Source organism: Saccopteryx bilineata, chromosome 4, assembly GCF_036850765.1.
Source record: "Saccopteryx bilineata isolate mSacBil1 chromosome 4, mSacBil1_pri_phased_curated, whole genome shotgun sequence".
NCBI classification, from domain to species: Eukaryota; Metazoa; Chordata; class Mammalia; order Chiroptera; family Emballonuridae; genus Saccopteryx; species Saccopteryx bilineata.
Genome location: NC_089493.1, coordinates 241,541,246 through 241,559,652, shown reverse-complemented (window position 1 = coordinate 241,559,652; position 18,407 = coordinate 241,541,246). Strand labels below are relative to the sequence as shown.

The 18,407-nt window shown below is 42.2% G+C and overlaps 1 protein-coding gene and 1 long non-coding RNA gene across 2 annotated transcripts in view; one reads left to right on the top strand and one right to left on the bottom strand.

Annotated features, from left to right (window-relative positions):
* LOC136334164 (uncharacterized) overlaps nt 1-3,775 on the bottom strand; it is a 99,691-nt gene extending 95,916 nt beyond the window's left edge. Inside the window, exon 1 of the long non-coding RNA XR_010731124.1 lies at nt 3,637-3,775. This is a non-coding gene — a long non-coding RNA (uncharacterized lncRNA). The remainder of the gene's footprint in view (nt 1-3,636) is intronic.
* EPB41L4A (erythrocyte membrane protein band 4.1 like 4A) overlaps nt 2,854-18,407 on the top strand; it is a 324,982-nt gene continuing 309,428 nt past the window's right edge. The window contains exon 1 of the mRNA XM_066274043.1: nt 2,854-4,413. Within this exon, the coding sequence (XP_066130140.1) occupies nt 4,315-4,413 (99 nt within the window). The 5' untranslated portion in view covers nt 2,854-4,314. The remainder of the gene's footprint in view (nt 4,414-18,407) is intronic.

Sequence of the window (18,407 nt, the reverse complement as noted above, 5' to 3'; positions counted from 1 at the left end):
GAAGTTTGGAAAATGCAAAAGTATAAGAATTGAAGAAGACATGGATTGTTTAATACATCTTCCTAAAAAGAATATAGTGCTTTAAGAAAAATTCTGTGTCTGGAATTTTCAAGTGCATGTTCCAGCAAAGGATGGGGCCTGTTTTATGTGAAGTCAAATTGCTTCTTCCAGCAGGAGAATTCCTACAGTCCTCCACAGATGGTCTACATACTTCTATAAACTTGTATCTACTCTAAATTTGTTTGTCATTTGAATAGGCTTATTATGACAAAATATCATCTTGACCAAAGAAAATATTTTTCTAATATATCTCTGAAAAGAGATCAAAGGCTTTGACACAGGCTTTAAATAGACTTTATTATGTTATGCACATGTCGAAAAACTTACGATTTTCCTGGTGATGGGATGTGTTGGAATAGTATCTTCTTAATTTGTTTCTCTGGATAGTCAGAAAGTCTTCCTCCAAAATTCTGTGGAAGGTGTATGTTTGTATGTTCAACTTTTTGAGAAACTGCCAAAGTGTTCTCCAAAGTGGTCGTACCGTTTTCCATTTCCACCAGCAGTGTATGAGGATACTAATTTTTCCTCATCCTCACCTACACTTGGCATGGTGGGATGGTAGCTTGGTATGATAGCCATTCTACTAGATTTGTAGTGGTGTTTTATGTTAATTTTAATACAAATATCTTCCATGACTAATGACGTTGAACATCTTTTCATGCGCTTCTTTTCCATTTGCACATCTTCTGATCAAATTATTCCTCTCTCTCTCTCTCTTTTAATTTCAAGAGAAATAAAAGCACATGTCCATACAAAGGCACGGATATTTGATATAAACTGAATTGTGTCCCCTCCAAATTTATATGTGAAAGCTCTAACCCCAATATGACTGTATTTGGAGATAGGGACAATAAGGAAGTTATTAAGATGAAATAAGGTGATAAAGGTGGGACCTTGATACAGAAGGTATGGTGTCCTGATAAGAAGAGACAGCATAGAGCTTGAGCTGTCCCCACACTTCCCAACAGAGAAAGACACACAGTAGGATGGCAGTAGCCTATAAACCAGGAAGAGAGGTCTCACCAGAAAGCAACTATGCTGGCACCCTGATTTTGGACTTACAGAATCCAAAATCATGAGAAAATAAATGCTTGTTGTTTAAGCCACATACTCTATGCAGGTTTGTTAAGGGTAGCCTGAACTTACTAGTGCAGTCCTCGGAGTAGGATTTTTAATATTTATATTATTTGTAAACACACAAATAAGTGGATAAAATATTGTGGTATGTTCATATAAAGGAATACTATTGAGTAATAAAAATGGACGAATGGCTGATATACAGATTGTGGATAAATCTCAAAATAATTATGCTGAGTGAAAACAAACCAGACCTTTAAAAAAAAGGAGTTGACATGATTCCGTTTTTATAAAACTCTAGAAAATACAGATAATCTATAGTGGCAGAAAGCAAATCTGTGGTTAATAGGAAGTGAGGTGTGGTGAGGAGTGAGAGGGAGAGATCACAAAGGTACAAGAGGAAACTTTCTGGGTGATGGATATACTGAATAGCTTGACTGTGGTGATGGTTTAATGAGTATATACATTGATCAAAATGTATCAAATAGTATACTTTAAATATATGCAGTTTATTATATGTCAAAAGCTCATTAACACTAAAAAAAAGCTGGATTCTTCCTATTTTCTTTAGGAAACCGCAGTTATTTGTTAAATTATTTTTTTTCTTTTCTCCAGTCTCTGATAAAGAAATGGAAAATATCTCACTCAGAAAGAAACATCATATGCACAGAACTTCATGGCTTTGTATTTTTCCTTGTGAGAATCCTGGAACAGAATCGCTGCCTCTCCCACAAACCTCAGCCTTTCCAACACTATTAAAGGTAAAACAAAACCCTCCAAAATCAAAGGGCACAAAACAGGTGGCAACAGGCCCTGGCCAGGTAGCTCAGTTGGTTAGAGCATCTTCCCCATAGGCCAAGGTTGTGTGTTCCATCAGGGCACACACAAGAAACAACCAGTGAATGCATAAATCAATGGAACAACAAATTGATGTGTGTCTCTTTTTAAAAAAAGTGGTAACAAAACTGAAAACCGGGAAAAAATTATTACACTTGACTTTATTAGTTTGTTATTGCAAGTTTAGGAGGCCCTACTAAGTATTATGATAAAGAATGAAAATCTGTTATGAAATCTTTTAATCCCATTTGGTCATTTGTACCAGGAGTATTATATTACGGAAAAGAAAAGCCTTCACGAGTAAAGATGCTAAACCCAGAATAACAAGTTGACAGCTCATGTCAGGCAAAACGGAGACAATATAAACACAGAATTTGATTAGAAATTTAAAACCTGCTTCTATTTCACAGAAAGTACGGAAAATTAAGTAGATTTGATTCATAGCTTCAGGTACAGTTCATTCCAAGCATGGCAGCTTTACACCGTACTTTGGGGGTTTTGCTCTTCATGTTTACATGGGGCTGCTATAGCAGGGAAAAGAATCTCTATGAGATTTTTTTCTTCCGGCAAATCATTATGGAAGGCAACACCCTGCAAGGTTGCAAATTGTTCACTTCCGTTCTAATATGCTGCGGATGTGAGCTTTATAAGTGTATTTTATTTTTTATTTTATTTTTAAGATACCCACACCCAAGGTTTTAGGCAAAAATTTTTGTGCTTTGGCTACTACTACCTGGCTTGGACCTCAAAAGCATGTCTGATGTCAATACTCTTGCTTTTTCTAATACGAAATATAGAGTAGATTAATTTTCTGGGAGGCCCACCCTCAACTCTGCTCGGCGTCTTCCCCTCTGTCTCCTCTAACTATGATGCGCATGAACTCTATACCGGTTCCCGGCTGAACTGTACAGATTGCACCTGTTCCAAAGATCGGCGCGGCTCGGTCTCATCCGCTGCTCAACTTGGGTTGCCTGTGCACGGACACGAGAACCCACCAGGGGTCACTGCAGCCTCAGAGCTATTGTGCCCGACAGTCCCGGACACCGCCGGCCGCGCGATGGGCGTGGGACTAGGAGCGCCGAAAGCCAGGGTCCTAGCAGGAATGCGCCCTGCCCTCCTGAAGCCAGCCTCCCAGTCTCCCCGGGAAACGGATACAGAGAGAGCGGCCACAGCTTCGGCTGGCCCCATGGCTGCGGCGCCTCGCGCAGTTCCCGGTGCCGACCTGTCGGCACTTCGCCATTAGACCACCTCCGCTCCGCCCTCCGCCCCCAGCCGAGACCCCGCCCAGAAGGGGCGCCCCCTTGCCGGCCGCTGGACCCCCACCTCGCTCTAGGGCTTTTTGCCGACGCTGGGGCCAGGCCTAGCTGCACCTGGGCTGCTCGCGCCCAGGTCGCCACTCCCGGAGCCGCGGAGAGAACTTTCCCCGCAGCCGCTGCGGCCTGGCGCACCCGGGGCAGACCCCCACCCATCTGCCCGCCCGCCGTTCTCCCAGCCGGGGCGCCCGTCTGCAAGTCCTTCGACTCCCCGTTTTGCTGAACCTCCCTACATGGCGCAGGTCATTCTCGGAGGGAGAGCTTGAACTTGACCGTGCATGGCCCCGGAGATGAGCTCGGGGCTCCCCAGACTGGAGCCACACTCTGCGACGAGCTGACTTTTACTCACTGGTCTCGGTAGGAACCTGCCGCCCTTTCCGACTGTCTTCGGGCTTCTCTCTGCTCGAGGATTGGGGCAGGGACGACCCTCGCCACTGCTCCTGCAATGTTGCTGGGACGTCGTGGGTGCCCCTGACACAAAGGAACAGCCTAGCGCTCCCCATTCGGTGAACCGGACCGGGGGTTTCAGGTGGAATCAGAGCTGGAAGTGCGCGCCCTCTGGGGACTCTTCAGGCGAGGGAGAGGCCAGTGCGTCGCGTCTGCGCTCCTGGAGGAAGAGGGTGGAGGGGTCTCTGGGGTTTCTAGGAGCTTCCGAGTCCGAGTCTGGGAAGGGCCTCGAGCTCTCGTTCCTCCGTTTTTTTGTTTTTGTTTTTGTTTTTGCCGGGAGACGTCCCCAGAACTGCGGGAGGGGCCGCGGCGTCCCCACCTTCGGAGGTGCCGGAGCCGCAGGATGCACGGGGACGCGCCGCCGCCCTCCGCGCCCAGTTCCGCCGGCGCTTCCCCTGCTGCTCCCGGGCGCTGACTCTTCGGGCTTCTCCGCCCTCCTGGCTTTCCGCCTGCGCGGCCCTGGACCCCGCCAGGAGCTTTCCTGTAGCCCAATAAATTAATGCCTCGCGCTTGAGGGGAGGGGGCGGCTCAGCGCCGGGGTCGCAGTTTTCTCGCCTGGCTGGAGACGGCTGCAGCCGACATGGGCTGTTTCTGCGCTGTTCCGGAAGAATTTTACTGCGAAGTTTTGCTCTTGGATGAATCCAAGTTAACCCTCACCACCCAGCAGCAGGGCATCAAGGTAGGCGCGGGCTGGGGGCGTGTTCGGGGGTTGGCAGTCGGGCGGGCTCGGGGGGTCAGCGGCTTTGTGTGAAGGCTGTCAGGAGTCGCGGCGGCGACCGCGTCTCCACGCGGTAGGAAGCAGCCGCAGCTGCCCCTCTGCGCACAGGTGGACGTGGCAGTGTGGGTTAACTTTGTGCCCCTTCATAAAATAGAGTAAGTTTGATGTTTCAAAGGGTAGTCCACGCACCAACTCTCAGCTGCAATCCACGGTCCTGCAACTGAGGCCAGAAGTTTTCCCCACACCGGTTTCCTCCCAAAGCATCTAAGGCTCCCCTGCAGCTCCCCAAAAGGCGCAGAATTGAATATACGGGCCGCATATATTCAATCGTATCGAAGGCACGATTTCCCCCGGTCTTTTCCTGATAATGTCATTGAGGAAGTAAAGGAGTTCACTCGTTAAAGTACTGGGTGGTTTACTGGGTGATTGTGATTCTGTTGTCTGGGCGTGTAGTTGGGTATTGCTACGTTTGGACAGAAAATAATTTCCCTTTCTGCAAGCGACTCGGTAATTACTTTGCTTGTTTGTAGGTCATTAAATGCATGTACTACTGTTAACCCAGAGAATCCAAACAGAAAAAGGCTGGAGAATTGCAGAGATCCACTTCCTTAATTTTGTTGGGTTCTTAGGTTAGGGTTGACAACCTGACAGAGGCATCCGCGCGCTCGTTTTGCCCCTGCAACTATGTAACTACCAAGAGGTGATCTGTATCGGGAGTGGTTTGTTTTGTTTCCTTTTCTCCTTCACTTTTAAATCGTGGGCATTTTAGATAACAGCCTAGTCTGGTGAAGGGACCCTCCTCCCCAATCCCAGTAGAGCTGGTCGTCTGAGAAATCGAGTTCAGACTGGCAAGTGTCCTTTCCTATTCTTGTCATCTCAGAAGTTAATCCTAATGGCGTAGGCCCTGGGCATTTCCTTATGTGAGTCGATTTTTACATATAGCTCTATGTACATTAGAATAATTGTTCCTGGCCAAAAGCTTCAGCTTTGATACTACCATCCTTGGTGTTCAGAATTCCAATTTCACGGGTGTTATTCTTTTACAGGAAAAGGGGGCAGAAACGACCAGTTAAAGACACAAGATAAAGTTAACCCCTTCATTTAGGAAATTGTTTTGAGTATTGTATTCCCAGTAATTATAATAAGCAAAAGTCTATCAGATTCTCCTTTGCTGTTTCCTCTGAAGGCCAATAAAAACAATAAAAGACTTTTGGGAGGAGGTGCTCATTTTATATTTTCAGCTTTCTTTATGTTCCAAAATATCTTCCACCTCCCAATGAAATCAGTAAAAGAACTTACTTTATAAGATCATGTGATCTTCTTTGGTTTACTTTGCAAATAAAATAGGAAAAATCACAAAATGAAATGTTTGGTAGTGCAGCTTCTCTTTGGTTTGGGGATAGAAACAATTAGAAAAAGATTATTGAAAATCCGATACTGAAGCAACAAAAAAGTCTTTCTGAAGTGCAAAGTCTGAAGTCATCTGGGATATGATCTTCCTATTTAATCATGAAAGCTGTACTCCTGTCAGCTGTGGAGCATGCACATTATTCTGTCATGACAGCAGCCAAGACTTGTGATCAAATAGAATAATTTTGTCAAAGAACCATGAATCAAAAATCCTGATCCATAATTTCTTTTTGTGACCTGCTGGTGCTTACCTTGTTTCACAAATAGGTTGAAAATTGGTGAGTGGTTTAAATGCAACAGCAACTTTATAATGCTATTATTTTGCATAGGTGCCTTTTAAATAAACAATTTAAGCAGGCTTTTGTTGGAAGTAATCATTTTGCAACAGGCTTTGCCTCTTTTAGTGTCACAAAAGCATGCCACAATTATTTTGATGGCCATATGTGTAATGCAGATGTTGTCTGCTGAAGTTAACCACACTATCTCTAACTACCATGCTACCATAAAATGCATGTGTTAAGCACCTATAGACTTGTGATAGGTACTAAATTAAATGCATATGTATATTTGTGTTTAACATATGAATAATATATGAACAGTATTTCAAATATAGAAGCTATTCAAATATTGAATATGTATTGTTTGTATAGTATTCTATACATGGCATTTAAAAAAAAAGATTTTATCGATTTTAATAGAGGAGAGAGAGAGAGAGAGAGAGAGAGAGAGAGAGAAGAGGTGTAGGAGCAGGAAGCATCAACTCGCAGTTGCTATTTATTTGTGCCTTGACCAGGCAGGGGAGCCTGGGGTTTTTAACCAGTGACCTCAGTGTTCCAGGTCAGTGCTTTATGCACTGCACCACCATAGGTCAGGCATACTTGGCATTTTTTTTAAATTCCTACTTTAGTTCATAAATAAAATAGTAAGCAATTACTTCAAAGTTAATTGTATAATAGGCCCTGGCTGGTTGCTCAGTGGATAGAGTGTCATTGCAGTGCATGGACATCCCAGGTTTGATTCCCAGTGAGGGCACACATGAGAAATGATCATCCCCTTCTTTTCCTCTTCCTCTTCCTCTTCCTCTTCCTCTTCCTCTTCCTCTTCCTCTCCTGCCTCCAGTGGCTCCATTGGTTCAATCAATGACCCTAGTGCTGAGGATAGCTCCGCTGCAGTACATTAGCCTCAGGAGCAAAAAATAGGTTGGTACTTGAATATTGGTCCCAGATAGGGTTGCTGGGTGGATCCTGGTTGGGGCACATGTGGGAATGTGTCTCACTACCTCTCCTCCTTTTACTTAGAAAAAAGCTAATTGTATAATAATTACTATTATGTTTTTCTTCTGCTGTAGTACACTTGGTAATTTTGATAATTATGATACTAATAAAAGTCAAAGTTAAGCATGCAATGTCAATTAGCCCATTTCCCCCCTGAAATTAAAATAGAAAACACTTTATTTTTCAAAAGTATATTCTGTTATTTTAGATGACCCTTTCATTCTATCTTAGATCAAATGAAGACAGTTAATTTTGCATTAATATTATTCACATATTTTATTCCTAATGGAAGTTTTATTGATTCCTGATAGTTACTTAAGAATTTGTTTTTATTACTGTTATAATAATTCCTTGTGAGTTAAAAAGGATTAATTGTGGGAAATTTGAGTATGAGAGAAGCTTGGCAAAACATTTTTTTTTTTTATGTGTGCCATTTTGAAAAACCCTCTTTGGATTTAAGTGCCAAATTACAAGTTGAAAAGTTGGCCTGACCTGTGGTGGTACAGTGAATAAAGCGTAGACCTGGAATGCTTAGGTTGTTGTTTGAATCCCTGGGCTTGCTGGTCAAGGCATGTATAGGAAACAACTACTACGAATAGATGCTTCCCGCTTCTCCCCCCTCTTTCTCACTCTCCCTCTTTCTCTCTCTTCAAAAATCAATAAACACAATTTTAAAAACCCCAGAAAAATTAGTTATGAATTTCTGCAATTTAGATAAAATTTTTTCATTGACTTTAGGAAAAAATTGGTGTTTGTTCTCATAGGAAGCAGTTCAGCTAGAAGATACTAATTACAAATCTTATATGTTAAGATGAGTAAAAATGATTATTTTTAAAGAAATAATCAAATTGACAGTTATAAAAACATTTGTAGGAATGTAAGTAGAGTATAGGGAGTATAGTTGATAATATTATAACTGTATATTGTCAGATGGTAATTAATCACTTTGTAAGTTATATAAATGTCTAATCACTATGTTGTACTCCTGAGACTAATATATTTTATGTCAACTGTTACTGAAAAATTTAAAAGTCAGCCTGACCAGACAGTGGTGCACACTGAAGACCTAGATTGAGCATCCACCTGGAACACTGAAGACCGAGATTTGAAACTTGAGGTCACCAGCTTGAGCGCGGGCTAATCTGGCTTGAGCGTGGGATCATAGACATGACCCCATGGTCGCTGGCTTGAGCCCAAAGGTTACTGGCTTGAGCAAGGGGTCACCGGCTCAACTGGTTGCCCCCCCCCCCATCAAGATACATATGAGAAAGCAGTTGATGAGCAACTAAAGTGCTACAACTATGAGCTGATGCTTCTCATCTCTCTCCCTTACGGTCTGTCTGTCCCAGTCTGTCCCTTTTTCTGTCTCTGTCTCTCTCTCATGCAAAAAAAAAAAAAAAAAAAAGTCAGGAAAATAAAGCAGTATCTTTTTATTCATAACTTGCTTTAGAGGTAACCTCACCTTGACAAACCAGGAAGTGTTTTTCATGCAGTTTGTAGTTTGAGTCCTAGCCGAGATTTAAAAACCCAAGTTAGTATAAACTGTAAGCTATTGGTTGTGTGTTGAGCCCCACAATAGCTTCTAGCTGTTTGTTCTCTGCTGCTATCTCTTTTGTTTCTTCAAGTTAAGAGTTTCTGCTGTGGTTTTTTGAGTAATGTTTGTTCAGGGAAACTTTTGTTATGGCCTTTGTAGTTCTTTGTCCTGGTGGAGATAGAGATTTTTCTTTTTGTTTTCTTTAGAAAGCAAAAGTTTATGTGGCTCAGACTACCTTCATACGTTGTCATTTGATTAGCAAAGACTTTTAGGGGAAAACAGTCACAAGCTTTGGTTATAAATTTAGTTTTGAAAATTGCTGCTGCAAATAGGAACTAGATTAGTGTTTTCATTTCAGCAAGATTTTGGTCCTCTGAGTAGTCATGTAATAACCACTAAGGTGTTCATTTTTCTCTCAATGTATTTGACTAAATTAATAAAACCAATATGACAGCAAGATGAAAATTCCATTAACTTTTTCTTAATTGCATTTATTGGGGTGACACTGGTTAACAAAATTATACAGGTGTCAGGTGCCCAATTCTACAGCCCATCACCTGTGCACTATATTGTGTGTATTCATCCCCCCAAGCCAAGTCTCTCTCCATCACCGTTTATTCTCCCATCCCCTCTCTACCTCCCCTACACACCCCCACCCCACAATCACTACACTGTTGTCCATGTCCAGGAGTTGTTTAATGCATTTATTGAGATATATTGTACAAGTCGCACAGTTAAAGTATATAGTTCATTTGTTAACTTTTAAATGAAGTTACTTTCTAATCATCCTGGGTTTCCTGAGGGAATATTTTGAGTTTAGATGCTTTGATCAGAAACTTCCTCATAAACTAGAAAAACAAATAGAAGGTGGGGACTTAAATTATATGCCTCCACTGAGAAATGTAATTTTCATCTCATTTTGACTGGTAAAGAAAAATCTGGCCTGACCTGTGGTGGCGCAGTGGATAAAGTGTCGACCTGGAATGTTGAGGTTGCTGGTTCAAAACCCTGGGCTTGCCCAATCAAGGCACATATGGGAATTGATGCTTCCTGCTCCTCCCCCCTTCTCTCTCTCTCTCTCTTTCTCTTCTCTAAAATGAATAAATAAAAATAATTAAAAAAATATCTTGTTTAAAAAAAATCTAAGATTGGGAAATCACAAGTGAAAAGCAGTAGTTCTTCATAAATTATATTCTGATTTAATAAGTACTTATATCTTTGATATTAATCACATAAGGTACAGAGTCAAAGACCTTATAAATATAGGTTAAAGCAAGTAATCATATACTAACATTTTTGTTAATATAAGATTGGCGGGGACATCATGATTGGTTAGAAAGTTAGAGGTGACTGGGATAGACATACCCCTTCTCTCCACCACATCTGCATTTCTAAAATTCAAGTACAATATTTATGTTGTGGCTGTTTAAGATGACCTAGTATTTTTTCAGCTTTACTGAGATGTTGTGGCTGTTTAAGATGACCTAGTATTTTTTCAGCTATATTAAATAACATTGTAATATATTTAAAGTGTACAACCTGATGATTTGATATACCTATGCGTTGTGAATGGATCTCACCAAGTTAACCAAGTTAACACATCCCTCACCTCATATACTTATCTTTTTTGTTGCTGTTGTTGAGAACACTTAAGTTCTATTCTCTTCGCACGTTTTAGTTACACTATATAATGCTATGAAATAGAGTAACCACGTTGTACATTAGATCCCCAGACCTTAATTGTCCCTCAATTTTATGAGTCTTTTTCCCTTGAAAAAAATATTAAAAATACTTTTTATCATTTGTGGTTTGAAAGTGTTTAAAAATAATTTAATGGGGAATGCATTGTTACCTCCATTAGCTACCTAATGGCTGTACTTCTCCAGGTACTTATAATTTTCTTAATTAAAGGTTAACAACACTTTTTGCAGCCCCATTAATATAATTGTTCTAGAATTCTCTAATGTTAAGCTTAAACTAATTTTGATCCAGACTTGAACTAATGCTGAGCTTTTGTTGCTTTTGAGCAGGGGTCCCCAAACTACGGCCCGCGGGGCACATGTGGCCCCCAGAGGCCATTTATCCGGCCCCCGCCACACTTCCGGAAGGGGCACCTCTTTCCTTGGTGGTCAGTGAGAGGAGCATAGTTCCCATTGAAATACTGGTCAGTTTGTTGATTTAAATTTACTTATTCTTTATTTTAAATATTGTATTTGTTCCCGTTTTGTTTTTTTACTTTAAAATAAGATATGTGCAGTGTGTATAGGGATTTGTTCATAGTTTTTTTTATAGTCCGGCCCTTCAATGGTCTGAGGGACAGTGAACTGGCCCCCTGTGTAAAAAGTTTGGGGACCCATGCTTTTGAGCATGGTTGGTGTCTTAGTCCCTTCAGGCTGCTATAACAAAATACCGCAGACTGAGTGACTTTTAAACAAGAGAAATGTATTTCCATAGTTGTAGAGGCTGGAAATCTGAGGTCAGGATGCCAGCATGGACGGGTGAGGACCCTCTTCCAGGTTGAAAACTTCTTGTTGTAGCCTCATGTGGCAGAAGGGGGCTAGGGCACTGGACTGGTCCTCTTTTACAGAGGTGCTAATTCCAAAGGCCCTACCTACTATTGGGGGTTAAGTTTCCAACATATGAATTCAGGCATTCAGAATTTTTTTGTTTTTGTTTTGTTTTTTTCTTTTTCCAAGTTGAGAGGAAGAGAGATAGAGAGACAGACTCTTGCATGCACCCCAACCAGGATTTACTTGGCAACCCCCATCTGGGGCCATGCTTGCAACTGAGCTATTTTTAGCACCTGAGATGGAACCTCCATGGAGCCATTCTCAGCTCCCTGAGCTGATGTGCTCAAACCAATAGAATCATGGCTGTGGAAGGAGATAAAAGAGAGAGAAGGAGGAGGGGGAGGGGTGGAGAAGCAGAAGGTCCCTTCCTCTGTGTGCTCTGACCAGGAATTGAACCTAGGACATCCACATACTGGGCTGATGCACTACCACTGAGTCAACTGGCCAGGACTGTTTTTTGTTTTATTGAGAGAGAGAGAGAAAGAGAGAGGAAGGGAGCAAGAGACAGGAAGGGATAAAGAAGGAGGGAGAAAGAGAGAAGCATCAACTCATTGCTCCATTTAGTTGTGAATTTATTGCTTCTCTACATTCCTTGACTGGGAATTGGACCCGTGACTTGGCTCAAGGCAAGCTAGAGACCTCATGGTTGAGCTGTTGACTTTGGGCTTATGCCAGCAACCTTGGGCTCAAGCTAGTGACCTTGGGCTTAAGCCAGTGACTGCAAAATTGTGTTAGCAACCCCATGCTCAAACTGGCAAACTCGGGTTTCAAACTGGAAACCTCAGTATTCTGGGTTGACACTCAATCCACTGTACCACCATTGGTCAGGCCAGAATTAAATCTAAATTGCAGGGACAAGAGTCCAGACTGTAGTTTCCATTAGCTGTGTGGACAGTTGTTTGTTATTTTTATTAAGACACTTATAAGAAGATGGGAAGCTCATGTTTTCTTTGATGGTTTGTGTCAGATTATATCTCAGAGTAAGGCAAGACAGTTCTTTGTTGTGGTAGAGTGTCCTGTCCATTGTGGGATACCGAATAGTACTCCTAGCCTTCAGCCATGAGATGCCAGTGGTGCTTCTTTCCCCTGACAACCAAAAATATCCCTAGATTTTGCCAGATGTCCCAGCTGGGCAAATCACCTTCTGTTGAGAACCACTGCCATGGAGAATAACGGCTTCCTTTATTCTTGTGTGGGTGGTGCGCAGCCTTCTGCACTGGATGCAGGCTAGCATTTGGCTACTGTCTTTTATCTTTTTTTGGGGGGAGTAGTTATGTTGTTATGTGTTAGTGAAAACAATATATCTGTGTCTTTCACTTGTTTAGTATTCTTATACAAGGAACAATATAATAAGTGATTAAAAGAATGGGCTCTGCCTGACCTGTGGTGGCGCAGTGGATAAAGCGTCGACCTGGAAATGCTGAGGTCGCTGGTTCGAAACCTTGGGCTTGCCTGGTCAAGGCACATATGGGAGTTGATGCTTCCAGCTCCTCCCCCCCTTCTCTCTCTCTGTCTCTCCTCTCTCTCTCTCTCTCTCTCTCTCTCTCTCCCTCTCCTCTCTAAAAAAAAAAAAATGAAAAATAAAATAAAATAAAATAAAAGAATGGGCTCTGGAGTCAGACCACCTTGGTTTAAATTTTGGCTTCCCCCCAGTTACTTACTAGCTGTGGGGCTTTCAGAAAGATACTATCTTCTCTGAATCTCAGTTTCCCCTTCTGTAAAGTCGTGCTCTGCTTGTGGTAAGCACCCAGAAAATATTAACTTTTTTCTTTTTCCTCCTTTCTTCATCCCTTCCTTCTTCTTTTAGTGACTTGTTTCTTTTAGAGATAACACCTAAAGGTCATTGTTTGGGTTAGCACCCTACCGGATCTAGCCCTGCCTACCCAAACGATCTGCTCTGTGGACATGCAGAACTGCTTAGTCTCCCAAACATACCAGACTCCTGTGTCTTTAAGCATGGATTCCCACTGAGTGCTGTCCCTTTTTGCATTTCCCTGAGCACAGCCTCATCTGAACCCATCTTTTTGACACTTAAATCAAATATCGCATGTGCTAGAAAGCCTTCAACCCAGCCTGACTAGGCAGAATTAAGCACCGGACAATACATCACACACATCTTGTTATAGCATTTATCACAATGTAGACATTATTTCTGGACAACCTGTCTCCTCCAGCAGCCTGTGCGCTCCTACCTGTGTTCTGCAGCAGCTAGAGCTGCATACATCATGTAACTTCTTACTATAATTTGAATAGAGGAATGAATGGAGTGTTACAGTTGGAATAGGCCATATTGAAACTCTTCTGGATAATGAGATTCCTTTGCCATTTTATTTTTACTAGAAAAGATCCCAGAATAAAGTGAATCTCACTGTGAAAAATCTGTTGCCAAGGTACTGTAATTTTTATATTGATAATGGGTAGAAAACGAGATGGTGCAGTGGACTGAATGCATCTAGCACATTGGAAAACTGACTAGTAGCTATTTAAGAAGACACGAGCCACACCATTTCTGCATTGTAGTGGTAGCTCCTAACTCTTTTTCTCTCTTTCTTTTTAGAAAATATAACCTCCTCCTTACAACTTGAGAGTCTTTTGGAAGAAGGGCATATTTCAAGAATGGATAACAGATTCTTACACTTTAGTTGCTTTTCCTCCTTGTTTCCTATTCTGTGAATTGTCTGAGAAAGTGTCAGTTGGTTTTGCAGAGTGGATTTACACAATCAGAGGCCATTGGTGTAATTTTTAATTTTGCAGTATCACCCATTTTACTCTTGAAGCTACATAAGCCTCATGTGATGCTGCTCTAAGACTTAATGGAAAAACTGGTGTAGGTAAATTTCTTTTCTTTGTATTTTTCTGAAGAGAGAAGCGGGGAGGCAGATAGACAGACTTGTGTGTGCACCTGACTAGGATCCACCTGGCATGCCCACCAGAAGGCTATGCTTGGCCCATCTGGGGTGTTGCTCCATTGCAACTGGAGCCATTCTAGCGCCTGAGGCGGAGGCCATGGAGCCATTCTCAGTGCCTGGGCCAACTTTGCTCTAATGGAGCCTTGGCTGTGGGAGGGGAAGAGAGAGACAGAGAGGAAGGAGAGGGGGAGGGGAGGAGAAGCAGATGGGCACTTCTCCTGTGTGCCCTGGCCAGGAATCGAACCTGGGACTTCCACATGCCCAGCCAATGCTCTACCACTGAGCTAGCTGGCCAGGGCATAAGTTAATTAAATACTGGGTTTTTATGACAAATAAGTTTTTCATTCTGATGCACAGACCTATTATATTTTCTGCAGGCCTATTATAAACACAAGAGGTCAGATATCAGATTTGCCTTGCCCCTCTTGCATCTGAGATCGATGGCTTTGGCCAAGCTTTGTCTCTGATAATTTAGTCACAAATTAAGCCTATAAGTAACACTTCTGGGCAGCCTGCTTTGGGTTAGTATACCTGCTATTTGCTTCTGCCTCATCAGATTCGTTTCTAATACTATGTTAAGCTAAACCAGGCATCTTGTTATTACTTGTTTAGGTGTAACCTAAGTGTGTTAAGGTCAGGAAGCAGCCAGTTTAGTTCGTGATTCAAAAAACCTGTAGCTACACTTTGGAGAGTCTATCCCATTCTCAGAAATGTGGATTGCATTCCTGTGCCCTTTGAGCCATATATGTATTTCCTATTTTGTTTTGTTTTTAAGTGAAAGAGCTGCTTTTCCTTTAATGCTGTTTCTTATTAATAATCCATTTCTCTGTAACTAAACACTCTTGCCAAGAAATTTCCCAAAGGCTGAGATGGCTTCTCCAGAGACTCTCCTAATAATCCCTGAAGAAAGACGTCTTGCAGTGGCTTCCAAACATGTGAGCAGTTTGTTTCCAAGGATATTGACATGCCAAAAGGAAGTAGGACAAAAGAGATGGTGGCAGGCAAGGAAAAGCGAGGTGCCGAGTGTTAGCCTGCACGGACAATAACCAGAAGGTCAGACTGCAGGGCAGGAATCAGCAGACCGAGACCGAGGACGAAACCGAATGCTGCGGGGGATTGTTTAGACACAACACGTACTGAGCACAGTTCCTGGTGCCGAGAGTCCTTAACTTGGTGAGGATGGCGTTCCAGAAGTTGGTTAGAAAATACCTTATATAGAATGCAGTTGTCCGTACAGTGACATGAGTGAGGGTCAGGTAGCTTCCTGAGCTATTCCACAGAGACTGTTTGCGTGTTTAAGCCATTTGGGTCCCACATTGCCCGTCATTCAGGGTTGTGTTTAAGAAGCAAACTAGGAGCCTCTGCTGTCTTAATGGTCATGTATCAAAATGGGCTTTTCTCCACCATCCTCACTGCTCCCGGTTTAGTCTGGGCCCTCATACTTCACATGTGAACCAGCCTCCTAACTGGGGTGCTGTGTGATCACTTTCAGTCTCTCCTAGCTCACTATCCCTGCCCTGTGTTTAAATCCTGGTCTGCTATGAAGTTTGCCATATTATTGGTCTTGTGATTGGCCAGATGACTTGTCTTGGAACTAGCCTCCCTTTCTTCCTTTATTTTTTTCCCATTAATTTGAGAGAGAGAGAGAGAGAGAGAGAGAGAGAGAGAAAGCATTAACTCATTTCACTTAGTTGTTTCATTTAGTTGTGCACTCAGGGGTTGCTTCTTGGATATGCCCTGACTGGGGATTGAACCCACAACCTCAGTGTACCAGGAAGATGCTCTCTCCACTGAGCCACCCAACCAGGGCCTTTCCTTCCTTTATAAGTAGAGGGACATGATACCTGCCTATTAGGAATTTGGGAAAAGAATTTTAGGCACATAAGATAAAAGGTGCCACCCTTGCCCAAAGTGAGGCTGGCTCTCTGAGGGGCATGTGTGGTTGTTAGAAGTTGAGGGGTATGGTATGGTGGTTCGATATTCACAGAGGCCACTGACTGTACTTCTGTGTTTTTTTCTAAGTGTTTTATGCCTCTTACATTTAGGTCTTTGATTCATTCTTTGTTCTTTTTCATGTGGGTATCTAGTTGTCTCAGCTCATATTTTGGGAAGAACATGTTCTCCCCATTGAATTGTCTTGGCACCCTTATTTAAAAATCAGTTGACAACAAATGTGAAGATTAATTTCCAGACTCTCAGTTCTGCCCTATTGATATACATGCCTATCTTTGTGCACCTTGTTTATTTTTGCTAGTTCCTTGGTATGGTAGGTGTGTGTAGGTTAGCAGAGAAGCACTCCCAGTTAAAACAAATTGGACATTTAATATTTTGAAAAAAATTTCCTGTAAACTTCCTGGGGGCAGCAAAACACTGTCTATTTTATCCATGGTTAAATCCTCAAGAACCTAGGGCAGTGCCTGCAGTGGTGGTGCTAAGTAAATAGGTGTCATTTTCGAAGAAGGATCAGTGGGATTGTTCAGTCATGCTGCCTCTGTTGTGTTTGTAGCTTGAAACCTTGGCTGAATACTTAGATTTTCAAAAACTTTTCCATACAGGCTTTGAGTGTTGTTATTTACATTGCGTAAAGGATTTACCTTTGGTTCTTGCAGGCTCTTTCTGTGAATTTCTTGGTGGAGGGCTGGAAGAAGTGTATTTGTGTATATTTTATGAATAACTTTCTTTCTTAGTTTTGATAGATGAAGGTGCAGCATGTTAGAAAAGTTAATAATAAAATAGGCATGTGGTTTTTATGTTGCCTTGAAACATATCAAGAAATTGCTAGAGATTTATTCTGTACAGTGGGGGCAATAATTTAAGTCGTTGGAGGACCACTTCTGAACACATACACCTCCCCCACCCTTGTGACTTCCTTTCAACCAAGAACTTCAAAAATTTCTAGAAAGACTGCAGGTTAAAGCCTAGGGGACAACTATGGCTTTATTAAATTGGACGAACATTTCCTGTGACTAAGGTAAATTGTAGCAAGTCTTAGTAGTATTGAAATTGGCATAATACAAACTTGACAGTTTTGTCTGCATTGTGCATTTTAAAAGGCTTGAACACTACATTACAAAATCTTTCACACAAACTTGTTTCTACTTGTCAGTGCTTTTTTTCTGCCAGCCACTCTTTTGCCCAATAGCTCAGCTGTCTGCTTCTCTGCGCCAGACCTGTGTGTGGTCACATGTCCTTAGTTAATTCAGTCCCGTGATGCTGCCAGAAAGTGCAGCAGACACCAGGGGGAGAATGTGGAAGAGATGACATAAATTACAGCAGACTGGATTTCACTTATAATAGAAAGTTAGACCTGGCATTGAAATCATCTGATTCTCCCATTCGACAGGCTAGGGAGCAGGACCCAGTGAGGGGCAGTGATTTGCCAGAGCCCAGCACAGGGTCCTAGAAGCCTGTCTCTTGGTTTCCCACCTGGTCACTTCCTCAGTGCTTATCTACGCTCAGTTTCTTTGCAGCACGCCAAGGAGGAAGGGCTGAGAGCTGGTGACAGAGGGACAGGTCAGAGTTTGTTGAAAATCATTTAGGTTTTCACTCACTCTCCCAAGCTCTCCATTCCTTCCCCGCCGCTCCTCTTCAGTCTTCACAGGCCTGTGATTTGGATTTGTGGAACTCTTTCTGGGTAGATTGTAGGAGGCAGAGATCCTTTTGTCCCAGATTTTTTTTTTTTTTAATTCAGGAAAGAGTTTGCTTATATGGAACTTCTTTTCAGAACAGTGTTTATTGCATTCCATTTTAATGTATTGGCTTTTCTTTTTTTGAAAATGCTTATTGATCTAAAAGGTCTAGAGTAATTTATTTAGCCTTAGAGCTCCTATCACTCAGTTTTCCCTGGGTCTTTATTTCGTAAAGCTTTTACTCTGAATTCTTAGAGCTCTATTCTAAATCTCTCTCCAGGAAGGAAAATTAAAAACTGATTAGTGACCCTTCTGATTGCCTGAGGGAGGGTGCCAGAGAAGAAAGCAGTGAGGTAAAATAGCCTTCCCTTGAAAAGTTTCAATGGGCCAATCATTGGGAGGCTCATAGATATTTTCCCCTGATAATGATTACTTCATGCTTCTGCTACTGTTCACAAGCGGCTTGGAGGATGTGCAAAATTTCCAGAATTCCTCAGAGAGCTGGCTTCTTTTTCTTTCAGACAGACGCAGTTTTTTCATTCTGTTCTAGGGCAATCATTTAATGATAAATAGGTTTTGAGTGTGAGGGTTTATGGGCATCTGGACCTATGTTATGTGCCTGCAATTGT